This window comes from Nerophis lumbriciformis, linkage group LG09 (assembly GCF_033978685.3).
Source record: "Nerophis lumbriciformis linkage group LG09, RoL_Nlum_v2.1, whole genome shotgun sequence".
Lineage (NCBI taxonomy): Eukaryota > Metazoa > Chordata > Actinopteri > Syngnathiformes > Syngnathidae > Nerophis > Nerophis lumbriciformis.
In genome coordinates this window covers 32128528-32142883 of record NC_084556.2, presented here as the reverse complement: position 1 = coordinate 32142883, position 14356 = coordinate 32128528, and the positions used below count along the sequence as shown (strand labels likewise).

General features: G+C 39.0%; 1 protein-coding gene across 3 annotated transcripts in view; it reads left to right on the top strand.

Annotated features, from left to right (window-relative positions):
- The window catches only part of LOC133608103 (flotillin-2a), a 49000-nt gene that overhangs the window by 24742 nt on the left and 9902 nt on the right, over positions 1 to 14356 (top strand). The window contains exons 3-5 of one of the 3 annotated variants that reach the window (XM_061963304.2): positions 4981 to 5071; positions 8535 to 8658; positions 12197 to 12315. In XM_061963304.2, coding sequence (XP_061819288.1) covers positions 4981 to 5071; positions 8535 to 8658; positions 12197 to 12315 — 334 coding nt within the window. Of the gene's footprint in view, positions 1 to 4980; positions 5072 to 5565; positions 5657 to 8534; positions 8659 to 12196; positions 12316 to 14356 lie in introns of all 3 variants that reach the window. The other 2 variants (XM_061963303.2, XM_061961939.2) reach the window with 2 other exon arrangements.

Here is a 14356-nt window from a genome sequence, read left to right as displayed (position 1 = left end):
GATAGAGCTGTTATTACTATCGTCATATCGTGATAATGCATGTTGACACATTCTAGCTGTGTCTGCAAATTTGACAGCGACAAGCAAACAAACCATCTTCAATGCAATGTAGCGTCCTAGCGAGAAGCTAATGTCCCTCCACAGTGCAAAGCCACTTCTGAGTCAGCAATCCTCGCTTCCATAGCAGCAAATAAACTAGAGCTGCGTTTCCATTACCCCGAGAAATGTGAAAAACCGAAATATCGCATTTAGAAACTTGTTATGGAAGCATCCATATTTCAAAAAACCTCTCAAATATTGCAAAAATATTTTTACGCTCTCATGAGGTGGTTTTTCATTCCGATATTGAAGTGTGTCGCAAAAAAAGCATGATGGAAAAATTTTTTTGCATTTACAGGGCACCTGAACACCGTACATGACGTGTCTGTGAATTCCTTGTTCACAAGTCTCTCCCAAAAATCTCTTATTCGTGGCCGTTGCCATATGTAAGGACGTTGCCTTTGAGCGATCACCTGCTGCCTTCATCTTCTATTGACAATCACGGCAACAGCAGTGGCTGCAATTGTAATCACAGCTCCAAAACCATGGAATTGCAAAGCATACATCTTCTTCAATGTGGAGTTTTAGAAATGTTGCTGGTTTTTTTTTGGTTTTTTTGCGAAAAACTGCAATTAAAACGCAGCTTATATTTCTTACAAGTATCATCTCTGGAGAATGAAAAATAGCTAAACATGCTACATTACACACCATAGGAAGATATAGTAACTGCTAATCTAGAGCTCTTGAAGAAAGGTGGGCGAATCGATACAAATATCAACAGTTACGAAACTGTAAAAGTATTATATCATTATTTGATCAATACTTTTATTATCAAAATATATTTTTTTGTTTTTGTTTATAAACTCAGGAAATAAGTCCCTGTACATGAGGATTTTAACGGCAAAATTTGTTTTACATTTTCAATTGACATTGTTACATTGCCATCCTGTGTTTTTGTCTGATTAGAATTGCAATCAAAAATGGAATTATCCAAAGAATTTTAAAATGTAAAGTGTCAGTATCAACATTGATATGATCAATACTGCCCCTATAACTACTTCCAGGGTTCCCCCTAAACCAGGGGTGTCAAACTCATTTTAGCCCAGGGGCCGCATGGAGGACAATCTGTGCACACGCGGGCTGGACTATTAAAATCGTGGCATTAAAACTAAAAAATAAAGACAACTTCAGATTGTTTTCTTTGTCGTACTTTGGCCAAAAATAGAGCAAACACATTCTGAAAATATTACAATAAATATATAGAAAAAAATACCGGCAGCGGTTAAGTTTAGATCCATGAAGGAAAGAAGAAAGTGAATGAATCTTTATAACTGAATACATTTACATATTGATAAAAATGTGTTTTCTTTTGTATTATTATTTTTTATTAATTACCGTATTTTCCGCACTATAAGGCGCACCGGATTATTAGCCGCACCTTCAATGAATTACATATTTCATAACTTTGTCCACCAATAAGCCGCCCCGGATTATAAGCCGCGCCTACGCTGCGCTAAAGGGAATGTCAAAAAAACAGTCAGATAGTTCAGTCAAACTTTAATAATATATTGAAAACCAGCGTTCTAACAACTCTGTCCCAAAATGTACGCAAATGTGCAATCACAAACATAGTAAAATTCAAAATGGTGTAGAGCAATAGCAACATAATGTTGCTCGAACGTTAATGTCACAACACACAAAATAAACATAGCGCTCACCTTCTGAAGTTATTCTTCATTCGTAAATCCTTCGAATTCTTCGTCTTCGGTGTCCGAATTGAAAAGTTGCGCAAGCGTGGTATCCAAAATGGCCGGTTCCGTCTCGTCGAAGTCATCGGAGTCAGTGTCGCTGTTGTTCTGTGAATCCTGCCTTCCGGAAAGCTCGGACCACAGTTGTGACCGAAATATCTGCCCAGGCATTTACGATCCACTGGCAAATGTTGGCGTATGTCGTCCGGCGCTGTTTGCCCGTCTTAGTGAAGGTGTGTTCGCCTTCGGAGCTGTGTGAAAAAAGCCACCCGGCCTCTTCGCGTAAACTTCCCTTAACCACTCGCTCATCTTTTCTTCATCCATCCATCCCTTCGAGTTAGCTTTTATGATGACGCCGGCTGGAAAGGTCTCTTTTGGCAAGGTCTTCCTTTTGAATATCACCATGGGTGGAAGTTAGCATGGCAAGCTAGAACCACAGTGAAGGATGACTTCTCATTCCCTGTGGTGCGAATATTCACCGTACGTGCTCCCGTTCCACAGTGCGGTTCACAGGAATATCAGTTGCTGTGAAATACGGTAGTAATCCGTGTGCGGATGGAGAGATTGCGTCTTTTTATGAACCGGATCCTTGTCGCTTAGTAGGAGCCATTTTGTGGTCTTTACAGATGTAAACAGGAAATGAAACGTACGGTGATATCCGCGCGTTTTTTCTTCTTCTTCCGGGGGCGGGTGGTTGCTTACAGTAGAAGAAGAAGTGCTTCCTGTTCTATGGGGGCGGGTGCTTTCCTTGGCGGTTGCTTGCGTAGAAGAAGAAGCGCTTCCTGTTCTACCGGGAAAAAAGATGGCGGCTGTTTACCGAAGTTGCGAGATCGAAACTTTATGAAAATGAATCGTAATAAAGCGCACCGGGTTATAAGGCGCACTGTCAGCTTTTGAGAAAATGTGTGGTTTTTAGGTGCGCCTTATAGTGCGGAAAATACGGTAAGTAACGTTTATGACAACCTTTTTCCAAAACACAATATAAAATGTGAGATACAACAGGATAATGCATACATTTATCATTTGTTTTCAAAACGGTTACAAAAAAGTGGGACCCCAAAAATTTACTGTGGGACCCCATTTTTATGACTTGATGGGGTCCCCATTTTGAAAATTCCTAGCGCCAACACTGATGGAGTATTGGTGCGTGAAAAACAGCAGCAGGCGGCTGTGGCCTACGGGCCGGTTCTAATACTTATCAAATATCATCCCGGGGGCCATAGATAATTCATACTGTAATGACCAGCTAATGTGATGTTAGTTTTTCCCAATGTCGCAAACACACCGTCTGTCCCTGAATGGTGATTAGCGGAGAATGAGGAAGTGTTGTTTTGTCTCCGGGGAAGCGCGGACTCACGAGACGAAAGTATTTGCACGGGAGGTAAAACCTTATGAATTGTGCCGTTTGTTATTGTAAGATTGGTAATAAAAATTCTAAATAGCATTAGAAATTGTGATTTCTTCTGGAAGCTACAATGTATTATATTACTTTATGGTTGTTTTAAAGCAAAAAAAAACCTAAATTATTTTCAAGGTGTGGCATTAATCAAAATGCCGTGGCGGCACGCAACATTAAATTGCATTAGGGGAAACCCTGACGTGGCATTAGATTGATACCCAAATTTGTAGTATTGGTCAAAACTAATGTTAATTATCCAAACAACAGAAGAAAAGGTTTTTAATTACATTTTTACCAAATTGTAGAATGTAACCACTTATGACAGTAAATTAGCAAGTAGATTAATAATAGTTTTGAGAAAATAACACAACGAGAAATGACACAATATGTTATAGCATACGTCAGCAGCTAAATTAGGAGCCTGTTAGCTATTTTTGATATGGTTGTAATATTATTAACATCTTTACATAGGTAAATATATAAATCCATCCATTTTCCACCACTTGTCCCTCTTGAGGTTGCACTCAGGGGAAGGTGGCCTACCCCCTGTTCAAGTCGCCACCTCATAACAGGGCCAACACAAGTAGACAAACAACCATTCACAATCACATATTGGGATATACTGTATGTGTATATTGTTATCGCAGGGGGTCTGCAATATACAGTATATCGTGATATAGATTTAGGCCATATCGCCCATCCCAACTGCCCTTATCATAGGAGCAGATGCTTTCACAAACAGCTGCACGATGGACATCAAATCAACATTGAGGTTTCCATTACTGCAATAACCTAACCGCAAGAGGGTTTTTTTTTCTCTCTCCTCCGTCTTTGATTCAGAATTGTCGAGCCTTGTGTCCTTGGTCTGCTGGCCGATCAAAAGTGGTTACAGGAAACAGCAAGTTTGTGTGCGCTGCTGGCGATGCAGTCAGTGTGCTAAAATGTAAAAATTGCTAATTAAATTGCTATCGCAATTTTTTGTAAAAAAAAAAAATCGCAATTAGGTTTTTCTGGAAATCGTGCAGGGCTACTTTCACTTATTCAAAGGTACTGTCTTTATCCTTGATAATGTTTGTGGCCACTGTTGATATCAGAATCAGAATCAGCTTTATTTTCATTACGCAAGGTAACGAGATTGAGGCAATTCCATACAGTGCGATGTGTGCATGCTAGAAAAACAATGTGCAAATATATAAAAATATAAAAAATGTAGAAGTGCAATGAATATGGTGTGAAATGAATATATACCGGTACATGAAAAAAAAACAAAAAAAAAAAAACAGGGTGGTTGGTGGAATGGGTTATTGCACCGAAGAGAAGGCAGTTATGAGGGACAATGGGGCAGTCCGTTCAGGATGGTTATGGCCAATATCTCCGCTATTAAAGCATTTACAATGTCACTTTACTTTTCACTTTTCTTTTTGATGCACTACCATCAGAAGAGTCTGTCTCACACTTGGAAAACTTAATGAAATGGGAAAAAGGTGAACTAAAAAGAACAATAGTGTCATCTTTCCCTCAGTGTCGTAATACATTCTTCTGCACGTAGCCACAACCCATCATAACACGAGGACCAACTGGTAATTGACACAAGAGAGTGTGTATTTTAGCAACGATCACATGCAAAGCCGTTCTTAAAAATGCTTTAGTCTTTGTTGCAGGGGTTCAGGTTCTGACTAACACCTCCCCACTCTCACTTCTTTCTCTTAACCTTGGTTACTGACATTCCTAACCGCTGTTGTCCAACTTACTTTTTTGCCTTTGCTATTCCGGCCTTCCTTCCTGTCTGCATAGAATGTCTCTGGAGGTTATGACCATCCTGTGTCGCTGTGAGAATATCGAAACCTCGGAGGGTGTTCCCTTGGATGTGACTGGGGTGGCCCAGGTAATGTATTTTCGAGAGACCCCCCTCCCAACAACAACAAAAAACAGCAGAGGCTGGCTATCAAGACCAAAAGAAGACACAGGAGAAGTGGCTCATAACTAATAAGCTAAAACATATTATATGTTTGTTTTTGTGTGTGTTCCTCGTGGCTTCCCTCTTCTGCCGTCAAATGGGTGCAATCAACTGTCACTAACTTGCTGCGACGCTTCACTCTGAGAAATCATGGCAACAGAGTAAATGATAAGAATAGTTTCAACCAAAAACAGAATCCAAATTCAGTTGTCCTAATAAAGTTGATTAACATTGCAACAACCAACCAAATGTAAAGGTCTGCTTTAGGGAGCATTTCTTTACACTCCATTGTTAGTGCTCTGGAATCCTTGGGTGAATGGTTTCACTTTGTCTTGTTTATTTCCTTGTGTTCTGGCCCCTCCCATTTGCTTCCCCTCCGTACATGCCTATTTTTATTTTATATTTTTCCACATTCTTCACAGGATAACGCTTGAGATTATGACCCTGCAGCCCAAGTGTGAGGATGTAGAGACAGCGGAGGGTGTAGCTATTACGGTCACAGGGGTGGCTCAGGTAAATCACCACACATGTTGTTGTTGGGAATGCCAGTTCAGACTCCTCCCCTATTCCCACGCATCCCTGTAACTTTCCTTTCTTCTGGCATAACCCCATAATCACGTCGCAAGAAGTTTTCTTACAGAGGGCCCAGGTTTCATGACATATCTGCATTTGTTTAGTTAGCTTCCCGGGTTTTGGGTCTGCATTTTTTTGCCCTGTACTGAGGATATTATGGATAGGTATCAACCTATCCTGACAGTGACAATGTGTTGTTAATAAGACACAAGCAGAACAAGGTTTTACAATGGTGCCGGTTCTTCAGATAAGGGATTTTTTTCAGCTTTAAATATTGTATTGCGTGGCATTACAACCCATAACAGTTTTTTTTGATCATTTGGATTTTCTTTGCTTACTACTAATCAGACCTATTTTTTGTCTGAAATGTGTTCCAATGGGACAGCAAAAAAGGCCCATGTAGCATGCTGCATGTCTCCTTCCATGTTGTTGTTATTTTTCTTGTTTGATCTTCTTTTACATAAGGCTTTTTGTGACCTTAAACTCGATTTTGTTTGTGGTCTCATCTGGATCCTATTAGTATTAGTTATCAATTATTACTTGTATAAAACGCTAGGGGCTATAGGGCTGACTGCAGCCGAGTGCCTGTTGTAATGTAGTCGTCCCAATACACAGCGCACTTCGAAGTTTGTGGCTTGTAAAGGTGACTGGGGGTGTTCTTTCATGTCTAGAGGGCTTTATTAATGTTATAAACTGTAAACAGGTTTTTATGCTTTACCTATGAAAATATTACCAGTACATTTATAATATACTTTGCAGAAATTAATTTACCACGGTCAAACCCAAATCCAATTAACAGCAAAATATGAGGGTTTACTCCGTTACTCTTGGCAACCTGAAATATTTTAGTAGTTTATAACAAAATGTTAAAAAATAGGTTGATAGATCTAAGGGGAAAATAAGTGTTTGTTGTCTTTTACTGCATTGAAGCTAATTCCAAATTACTTTGCCACTTTGGCATTAATTTCAAAAGTAAACAAAACACAATAAATGGGCAGAAACTACAAGAAAACAAATGTTCTTTAGACAATATATCTTTGGGGAAAAGATTCAGCTACAATATAAAATTAAATAGTATGGTCGTTTTAGAAATACAGTGGTAAATCTGTCACAATGAGGCATTCAAATAAATCCTAAATGAACAATTATCTTTGTGGGCTTTTGAATAGACGATGCCGCAGTGTTGCTAAACTGAACTGAACTTTATCAGAAACAAAGTATAATTTTATCAATGAGACAATTCTGTCCATCAAAATAGAGCAAGCAAACACCTGCAGAGCATAGCGACCATGTTGATGATCAACAAATAAAGCGAGCGATGGTCATAATCGTGGTGGTTGTGGCACTAAACAATCGCATGGAGTGTTTATGCCCTGATGTACATATTAGTTGTAAAAAGAGATTCTATAAAATAATTGGCCCTAAAACAATCGTAGAGTAAAAGATAAGTCTTCCTATTCAAAAGCAGTGTGGCCGCCATGAGTAATTTCAACCAGACTTGAATCTGGCCAACATTCTTGAAATGTTCCTTATGCTGCTCCAATTGAACTGTGTTATTAATTAAAATCCAAACAAGTAAAATGGTTTATTGTGGCTTTTCACTTTACACACAGTTTTTCAGTTGTTGTTATTGCTGTTAATCACTCCACTTTTTTATTTGCATGCCTTGATCAAGAGAAGGAAAGAATGACAAGAGTTGCCTCATTATCAGGCCTGACTCCTGTTACTGTGTTTTAGCAAACATTCTGCTCTGTGTGTACTTCCTCCATGCATGCTGACAATGAGCCCACTGTTTGGATGAGGCCCTCACTCTCTCACACTTCTTAACACACATTTTCACAATGCCACCGTATTATTGGTCCAAATCTCTCATGGCAACAGGGGTGACCTTGAATTATGGACGCCTTTAGACTTAAAAGGGAAGTGGCCGCCCGGTCAGTTTAAAGAATGCTACATTAAGTTAATGCAGGATATTGCTTCTGGCTGGAAGTAAAATTACATGTTTGTAATCTAGAGTGGCTTGACAAATTAGTTATTAAAAATGAAAAGTGTTGCACTTTGTGTATGACATTTTCTTTTTGTGTGCTTTCCCGTTTTGTAATGTGAAGGAGGAAAGGGTGATGTTAAATGGGCAGGGGTCAAAGGTCGAGGCTCACTTTTCCACATACTCTAAGAGTTTATTTAGTCACAGGAGAGCTCCTCTGCATTCTGTCTGAGCCAGCTTGCTGTGTGCTCGTCCAGCTTGCAACGTGGAATTACACCCCCGCCCTCTTTACATTGTGTGTCCTTCTATCCTTGTATGAGTGCATGTTACCCAACAAAACGGTGTGACCGCTCGCCTAAGGACCCAGCGCACTTCTCTCTTCTTACAGCCCTAGTGGAGTACAGCATCACCCCATCCTTTTTTCATTTCTTTACCATATAAGTGAGCATTTACCCTCAATGATATCTCCCTTATTTTCTTTTTGTATGCATGGACAACTAGCATGGTATGTTAAATACAATTACTAAAAAGTTGCAAAATGATCATGCATACCGCTATTTTATAAATATTATTACATGTATATTATTAAGCATGTGCAATTTTTTTAATCCCTCTATTGAGCCAAGGGGACTAAATTAAACTAAAACAGCAGCTGCTCCCACCAGGATGTTGCTGTATTATTTATTTTATAAAAAAAAAAAAGCAACACTTTCTATACTACTATTGTGTTAATCCATGTATAATGATAAGAACCTTGGAACATTGTTAGTGGTTGTATAGCACATGATGTGTTGCTCCTGCTCAGCTGACAATGTTTGTCCACACTGACACCAGGTAAAGGTGATGACCGAGAATGAACTGCTGGGTTACGCCTGCGAGCAGTTTCTAGGGAAGTCAGTCGTAGAGATCAAGAGCGTCATCCTGCAAACTCTTGAAGGTCACCTGCGTGCCATCCTTGGTAGGTAGTTGCTTGGTTTTTATACATCATAATTAGGGATGTGCCGATTGATCAGCCAAAGATCCGTATCTGTTAATTTTCATGAAAAAGGACTTGGTCGCCTTTTTCTATCAATTCCTTTTAATGCCGATCCCCTCTGGCTGACAAGCGGCTAGCAGCTAATTATGTTAAGTGTGGGGCTGTTCTCCTATGCTAATAATAATGATCTCCATTACGGCAAATAAACTGCATTTCTTACTATCTTAAGTAACATTATCACCGGAGGACAAGGCTAAACATTGTTTGACCTTCTATCCTTGTATGAGTGCAAGCCAAGAGCAGGCATGCTAATAGCTAAGCTAACCACTAAGCTAGATTTACACAACACCAAAAAATAAGTGTTGAATTTAAGAGGTGTCGTTACAGAAGAAAGTATGGTAACCAACGAACAAGATTTCTCTACAGAATCTCCTCTCTGGTCAACAAAAGCACCTTGAAGATTCTAGCGGGAACTCTCATTCAACTCTTTTTCGATTACGCTTGCACCTCCTGGTACCCCAGCACCTCCAAAACCCTCAAATCTAGACTCCAAACATCCCAGAACAAGCTAGTCAGGTTACTTCTAGACCTCCACCCCAGATCACACCTCACTACAACCCACTTCTCCAAAGTGGGCTGGCTCAGGGTGGAGGACAGAGTAAAACAACTTTCACTGAGCCTAGTCTATAAAATCCGCTACACCTCCCTGATACCGAAGTACATGTCAAACTACTTCCTTAACGTAAATGACCACCATAACCACAACACCAGGGGGAGCTCCACAAACCACGTTGAACCCAGATTCCGATCTAACAAAGGTCTAAACTCATTCTCCTTCTATGCCACATCAATATGGAATGCATACCCAACAGGTGTAAAAGAAAGTGCATCTTTATCCTCCTTCAAAACCGCACTAAAAGAACACCTCCAGGCAACTTCAATCCTTGACTAACACCCTCCCCCTTCCACATCCCACCTCCCCGGATTGTAAATAGCCAAATGTAAATAATCAAATGTATTTCTAATGTATATACTTGTTCTTATGCTATCTGAACTCACTGTTCTCTGCTCGCTGTACATATCCTACCAAGTCAGACCTACACTGTTTCGATGCCCAGTTCTCTGATAATGCAATTGTTGATGACTGAAGTGCTTTTATCAACCAAACCCTCCTCATCCCACCCCCCGGATTGTAAATAATTCAATGTATATACTCTGATGATTAACTTATGTGATGACTGTATTATGATGATAGTGTATATTTGTACCTTGAATTGATTTACGTGGAGCCCGACTTAAACAAGTAGAAAAACTTTTTCGGGTGTTACCATTTAGTGGTCAATTGTACGGAATATGTACTGAACTGTGCAATCTACTATTAAAAGTTTCAATCAATCAATCAAAGTAGGCCTGGGCGATATGGCGTAAAAATGTGATTTATGATTATTTCAGATTTTCCCCCCCTCATTTTTAAAGAAACCATTGAATACAAATGACAGAAAATTCCAAAAACGTTTTTCTTTTATTTAATCAAAAAATAGTAGTTTGATTTAGCAAAATTCTAAATTGTATAATGTTGTTCTTTTTAAACCAGATATAAATTGTACTTTTATGCAACTAAATTAAGAGCTTCCCTTGAGAGGCAATACTTCTGCTTGAATAGAATGTTTGTTTAATAAAATGTAGCATAGCACCTTGCATGCAAATAAACAATCTCCAACATTGAGATCAATAAAGTTCAAACTTCTGTCTTAAATAACAGACTTCTACAAATAAAAATTTAGTATTTTATATTATATCCAAATAGATAATGAAGTAAAACATTGAGAGGACTACCGTTTGTTTCAGTAAGTGGCTAAAGTAAACACAGCCTTTTTCATTCACACATCTTGGCGGTGTGCAGAGCATCTGCTTTAGTGATCGCTCTACATATTGTGATACTTTCTCATCATACATGGCATAATCACACATACATGGTGTAAATAATTCCACAATAGTAAGTTAATTTGGACTAAGCGTAAAATGGACTGAACTCTCACAATAATATGTCAGACCCACTCGACATCCATTGCATTCGGTCTCCCCTGGGGGGGGTTACCCACATATGCGGTCCTCTCCAAGGTTTCTCATAGTCATTCACATCGACGTCCCACTGGGGTGAGTTTTTCCTTGCCCTTATGTGGGCTCTGTACCGAGGATGTCGTTGTGGCTTGTGCAGCCCTTTGAGACACTTGTGATTTAGGGCTATATAAATAAACATTGATTGATTGATTGATTGATTGAATTTGTAGCCCGTAGTTTGTTTGTTGTTGTGTTTTGTTCGCCTTGTAAGGAGTTATATTTCTTGCACTCGACTGAAGGCTTCGGTTTCAGATGCTGGAATAAGTGTGATGCCTTTTTGAAACAAACTTTGCACCATGCAGTCACTTGTTCCATGCCCGTTGCCCGCAAAACCAAAGTACTGACAACACTTTTCTTTTTTTTTGGAACCAACGTCTCGCTCTCATTAGCGTTAGCATTAGCCATGCTTAGCTATGTGTGCCGCTAAGGAAGTAAAGAGACGGCGCAAGCTACGGAAGCTCCTGCGGGGCAAAAAGTGTGCCGGAACAAGAGAAGAAAAAAAAAGGGATTTTTAAATTGTCTGCAACAAAAAACTTGAATGTATGATATATTGCCCAGGCCTCGAAGAAAGTAAGCAGATATTAACATGAAATTGATAAAGAGTCTAGAGAGAGGATAATATAACAACAACTGTTGGTGTGTCAGCATTGTCACAGTCAGTACTCACCATGTAAGAGGAGGGCGTATTGATCCATAAATTAGTGGTGTAGATACCAATGGAATTATCAGTATATGATCAATACTAGAGTGATTAGATCGAGATCAATATATATATATATATATTTTCATTTGTTCTTCTGGACGCAGAAGGACTTTAATGATTTAAATGAGTCGTTGATAGTACTTTTTGCTTTTGTTTTGTTATTGTGTACTATTGAATTTGTTTTGCTCAACAATTGTATGTTATTAAATCAAATCAGTATGTAGTTTAAATTTTGTGTTGATGTTGTTAAACTGTCATTAGTACTCACCATAAATAAAAAATTTAAAAATCGGTTTTGGTATCGGCCGATCTCACTGATGGATGATCAGAATCGTCAGCATAAAACCCTGATTGGATTATCCCTATTGTGCTTACATCATCAAAATTAATGTTGCTGGCTTATTATGAGCTAACAATCATTGTTAGCAGTTGTACCAGAATGAATTGTGCTCAACAGCACAGTGTAGTATAAGTGAAGGTATCACATTGCACAAAACAGGTTTTGTGGCACCGCTTTTGATCACTGGGAAGTGTGTGTAACTGCTATTAATCTGGCTAAAGCCTGTTTAACTGCATAATATGTAGCATTTTGTGCGACATGAGAAAGGTATTATGGTTAAAAAGTGAAGATTGTACATGATATCAATCAACTATTATGTGAGGGACAAAATCATATACCTTTTTTTTCTATTACAGGCACCTTGACTGTGGAGCAGATTTACCAAGACAGGGACAAGTTTGCCACTCTGGTCCGAGAGGTGGCAGCACCTGATGTCGGCCGCATGGGCATTGAGATCCTCAGCTTTACCATCAAGGTGGGAGACGTGGAACACCTCTTCTTGAGTCAACGTTACTATACTTGCTTTTGCATTTACTTCGTCATTTAACGAAACAAACGTCTGCCAAGGCAAGTTGCATACCTCACAGGAATGTCAAATCATCTTTACCGCTACACAGGGATCTGATTTACAACCTGTGGCGAGACTCCATACTTAAAGAGAAACTGCACTTCTTTAAATGTTTTGCCTGTCGTTCACAATTATTATGAGAGACAACAACACACGTCTTGGCTCGGTTGGTAGAGCTTCCGTGCCAGCAACCTGAGGGTTCCTGGTTTGATCCCCCGCTTCCGTCATTCTAGTCAAGTTTGTTGTGTCCTTGAGCAAGACACTTCACCCTTGCTCCTCATGAGTTCTAGTTAGGGCCTTGTATGGCAGCTTCCGGCATCAGAGTGTGTGTGTGTGCGTGCATGTGTGTGAATGGATGAATGTGGAAATAGTGTCAAAGCGCTTTTAGCATTTACCATTTTTTAAGATTTTAAAGATGATAAAACGCTTGGAAGATGCGGGAGTCACTGCCGCAGCCTTTAAGGCCCTCTAAAACAACTTTAAAACCCTCCATCAACGTTTTATATACACACTGCAAGTATATATATAGTGTAGTAACAGACACGTTCATAACAATATGTAATATGTTCATTATTTACCGTATTTGAGTCATTTTAAGCATTGCCGGAACTAATTTCCTCTGCACATTTATTTCTGTTTCCAAAGCAGCGCACTTCCTACTTCTGGCAACAAACGCAAGTGTTTTCTAATCATGGCAGACTTGGTAACAGACAACGAAGACGACTATTTTTGGACAAATTAAGATTTACAACCTTATCATTTTGAACCTGAATATACAGAGGATGAACTGTTGCTTATAGAAGCCAGCACAAACAGAGAATGAAACTTTGAAGCAGACGGAAGCCGAGAGAGTGAGGTCAGCGTGACTCTGACGCTATAAATGTGTGGCTTGAAGCCAAGCTATGACGACATAAATGGATTGTCCATCGAGTGAGTACCTTTATTATTGATCGTGATATATGCAGCACATCATGCGTGTTATTACCACTACATACGCTGTCGAGCTAGCTGTGTACAAACAAAACATGAAATGTAGGCTAATACTTATCAGATACTGTAATATAGTTTTTCATTCAGTACAGCTTGGTGTTCTATCGCAATGTGTTGTGCATTGCAAACTAAAACGCGATTTGGATGATGACGCTGTAGTTAGCTCACCTCTTGCCGTAGCTAGCTCATGGCTAATACTGTAGCACACCGATATGTTAGTACGCTAGAAAAACAGTTCCTCAGCTTTTGCTCTTACAAAAAACGCTACAGCCTGGTTATTATACAGGTTACGAAACGTAAATGAAGTATTGTTGGCAGTATTTGATTGCATTTTTAAAGTGATTTAGAGCCAGAATGGATTGCTCCCATTAGCTGCATTTTCTAGCCACCGAGAACGAGACGATTTTTACATGTTAGAACACAAAGAAAACCCAAAACATTTTGTCTTTTTGTCTCTCATAAGAATTGTGATTGATATGCAAAATTCCAAAAAAAATGCAGTTCCTCTTTAACCTTAGTAAATACTGCTGCTGGAATTAGAAAATGTCCTTTAATGTCAGTGTATAAACGAGGATGTCTTTAGTTGATACGACTAATTGGGCAAGATGTCTATTAGCGGAACAGACCCATTTTGAGGAAATGGATGACAACGTTTTCCATGGTATGCCACATACTGAAAGATTGAAAACCATTTTTACCATTAAAGTGGTAATTGGTTCTGTGATGAAGCACTCAACGTTTCCCATTGAAATTAATTGAGATCAATTTAATTGTTGCTTTCCCCGAAAACAGCACAATTTTAAAATGTAACATGCCTTTTAAAAATAATAATAAACTTTTAGATGAGAAATATTGTATCAAAAATAATACAATAGAATGCACTACTAACAACTACAGTATTTACTTGAAGTAATGTAATAACAATTTATAGCATTTACTTTAGAGAGTGGACTTCTAC